Raw genomic sequence first — 3956 nt, 5'->3', positions numbered from 1 at the left:
TTCTACAGCAGCACTGGAAACTGAAATTGTTGCATCTACACTGATATCAGTATAATGTCTAAGACTAGTGTCACATCAGTTAGCCAAACAACAAATGAACAAAACAAGTATTTTACAATTAAGCCATATGTAATTATCAGTAAATGGTTTAAAACTATTACTCTGAAAATAAAACATGATATGTACTGTATATATATATATATATATATATATATATATATATATATATATATATATATGTATTAGCAGCTCAAGCTGTTGTGAATCCTGCCCACTTCTTTGCATCGTCAGCACATGCTTCAGTGCTCTGAGAGTGTTTATAGTGCTGTGAGTTTAACACTTCATGACTGAGAGCAGAACACAACACAATCTTCATCATCACACAAGACACAACAACAACAATGAACAGCATCATCATCTTCATCTGGACTCTCACACTGTTTGCTCAAGGTTAGTGAAGTAAAATTGAAACAATTGTTTGTTCTTTGAAGTGAAAAATATTAATAATTTACAGTTTTCATAATTTTACTCTTATTCTTTGTTTCAGAGTGTAGAGGACAGTACACTGTAACTCAGAGTCCATCAATAACAGCAGCTCAAACAGGACAAGAAGTCAGAATAAACTGTAAAACCAGCAGCAGTGTATGTAATAGTAATTACTTGCACTGGTACTTGCAGAAACCTGGAGAAGCTCCTAAACTCCTCATATATGCTGCAACAAACCGTTACACTGGAACTCCATCTAGATTCAGTGGCAGTGGATCTGGCACTGATTTCACTCTCACCATCAGTGGAGTCCAGACTGAAGATACAGGAGATTATTACTGTCAGAGTTTCCACTGTCCTAGTAGCTGGGTGTTCACACAGTGATAAAGAGTCGTACAAAAACCTCAGTGAGTCAGAGTCACAGTGACTGCACTGATACAGCTGAGAGACACTGCAGCTGCTGATGAGACGATGTAATACAACTTGTTGTAGCAAAGTTTAAAGAGATTTAAACATATACAATTAAAATGATATTAAGGATTTTTACATTAGTTATATAATACTGTTATTTATTTTTACAGAAGTCTTGTTCTACTGATTTGTCGGTCATTGATTTTTTTTAAACACAGCTTCATCATGGATGAATGTAGTTTATCATTCAAAACTACATCAATGAATTGACTGAAGGCTGCAGATTTTTGCACATAGAAACAGCAGTCAGAGTGATTCAGTAACAGCTATGAGAGACACAGATACTGAAGGCCAGTTCTATCTTGACTAGACACACCTGCCCAGACTGTAACAGCATCTGGTGACAACAGTGGCTGATGCATAGCGTTCTCCTTGATGTCTCTAAAAACATTGGTGGCCATCATTTCTGCTCAATGTGAATCGACATTCATCAGAGAACAGCACTGGTTCCTCGTCCAGTGCAAATGCTCCCTGGCCCATGCAAGTCTCCCTGGCCATTACAGTCTGGGCAGGTGTGTCTAGTCAATACAGAACTGCCCTACACCTTTTGAATGGTACTTTGACAAGCCAATACTACCTGAACAACATCATTAATCCAGTCATTGTGCCTCTGCATGAGCAACACAAGCCTGATCTCATCTTCAAGGACGACAGTGCCCCAGCTCATCGAGGTCCCATCATCAAGGAACGGCTGGGGTACCTCGAATGGAGTGGCCTGCACTTTCTCCAGAAAACCTGTGGGATCAGCGGAGTCATCGTGCAAAGGGTTGTAACCCTGCACCCCAGAACCTCAATGACCTGAGGGCACCCCTTCAAGAAGAGTGGGATGCCATGCCTCAGCAGACAATAAGTCGACTTGTGAACAGCATGAGACGTCATTGTCAAGCTGTAATTGATGCTCAACGACACATGACAAGTTATTGAGACATTGACATTTTTTGTTGTGGTATACCTACCACTGTTGTTAGCTTTTGTTTCAATAAATTGTTTGAGATGAAGAAATTACCATTGCATGCTTCTTCTTAAATGCCCTACTTTCATTATATAATATCACTGTAGCATGAACTTTTGACATTTTCCTTAAATTTCAGCCGAAGGTCAAATATCCCTAACGTTTTGTGGGTAGTGTATTTGTCATCTTATAGCTAGTTAAACACTTTAATATATAGGCACAGTTCTGACTTAAAAGCAAAATTAAACTTTGGTACAGCGTTGGATTGCGAGACTTAAGCAGATTAAATATATATTTTAACACCATGTTGACTAAAATCACGTTTAGTTTACTGTACCACCCAACACTACCAAAGTTAAAGAGTTGCTTTTAAATGTTGAGCACTTCCTGAAATACATATTAGGTTCAGACAATTTGATTTATTAATATGATACGTTTAAGTGTAAACGTTATTCTAGGCCTAGTAAATCAATTGATTGTAATTATATTATAAAAACCTAACTTTTACTAATTTCTTACAGATGCAGTGATCCAGAAATGTGTTCAACGGGGGTCTCTTGGGGATGGCAATAAACCAGAAGCTAACCTTTAGCTGAACCACTACAATTGGTTGATGTTCTGTTTCTTATGCCTGTTCAGTGTTTTGATCAGTTATATATGTAATTGTTTCTTTCTTTTTTTCTTTTTTTTTTTTGATTGTGCAGCTCAATAAGATTTTTTTTCTATTTATACAAAGACTGTTTAAATAAAGATGTGTTCCTTTTTGTAGCTTATTGCACCATTTAACATTTAAGGGTTACAGGATGAAATGTACAATGCACTGCAACTTTGTAGATACATACAACCTGCACTGTAAAATCTAATTAGTTTGTAATTGAATATGAATAAATATATACAGTTGCTTCATTGAATATGAATAAATTATACAGTTGCTTTGTTTTATAGTTGTTGATTTTATTTGCCAATTTTATTTGCTGTCTTGTGTCAGTAGCAGCACAACAAAAGGAGCAAATAAAATGGCTATTGTTACAATTAATGAAAATAAATTAAATTGAATTGTTACCATTGTTGTGGTTCACGTGCTGAATGTTTAAGTCTGTGTGTGACTTTAGCATGTTACCACACACGACTTAAGAATTGTATAAACCCAAAGAAAAGCATCTCAGGGTCTTTATGAAAAAATAAATTTGATAAAGTTTATTAATGAACACACACAATTAATGCACTAATACTTTAATTAGAAGATAAGTCACTTTCTAAAAGCAGCCTATTTATTACTTTTCTTCCTTTGAAATATTTAAAAGATCAAATGTATGAAACCATATATTTCATAATTAAAATATTATGGCATATTTAAGTGACACATCACATATATGTAAATATTGTCCTATGCATATATGTGACCATGGACCACAAAACCAGTCATAAGGGTCCATTTTTCGAAATTGAGATTTCTATATCATCTGAAAGCTGAATAAATAAGCTTTCCATTGATGAATGGTTTGTTAGGATAGGACAATATTTGGTCGTGATACAACTATTTGAAAATCTGGAATCTGAGGGTGCAAAAAAAATCTAAATATGGAGAAAATCATCTTTAAAGTTGTCCAAATGAAGATTTTAGCAAAGCATATTACTAATCAAAAATTAAGTTTTGATATATATTTACGGTAGGTAATTTACAAAATATCTTCATGGAACATGATCTTTACTTAATATCCTTATGATTTTTGGCATAAAAGAAAAATCTATAACTTTGACCCATACAATGTATTGTTGGCTATTGCTACAAATATACCCCAGCGACTTATGACTGCTTTTGTGCTCCAGGGTCACATACGTATGTCTAATTTGTATATAACATAATTAAAAAAGACATATATCGCACATATATTAATAATTATATACATTCCATATATGGCAATACATGTATTATACACACATAAACATATATTTTTGTATGGGGTAGACGTATATGTCAATATATAAAATTGTTCCATTTTGTAATAGGATTCATATATGGATAGAGCATATATAAAACATGTAT

General features: G+C 34.4%; 1 gene segment (V, D, J or C); it reads left to right on the top strand.

Moving 5' to 3' along the window:
- Positions 1 to 362: 362 nt before the first annotated feature.
- On the top strand, positions 363 to 870 carry LOC107575913 (Ig kappa chain V-III region NG9-like). The segment is given in 2 exon segments: positions 363 to 450; positions 548 to 870. Coding segments are annotated over 2 exon segments (372 nt in total).
- Positions 871 to 3956: the final 3086 nt, after the last annotated feature.

Source organism: Sinocyclocheilus grahami, unplaced genomic scaffold (genome assembly GCF_001515645.1).
Source record: "Sinocyclocheilus grahami isolate Dianchi unplaced genomic scaffold, SAMN03320097.WGS_v1.1 scaffold3007.1, whole genome shotgun sequence".
In the NCBI taxonomy this organism is placed as follows: Eukaryota; Metazoa; Chordata; class Actinopteri; order Cypriniformes; family Cyprinidae; genus Sinocyclocheilus; species Sinocyclocheilus grahami.
Note: the sequence above shows the minus strand (reverse complement) of the source record. Positions and strands in the feature narration are given on the sequence as shown.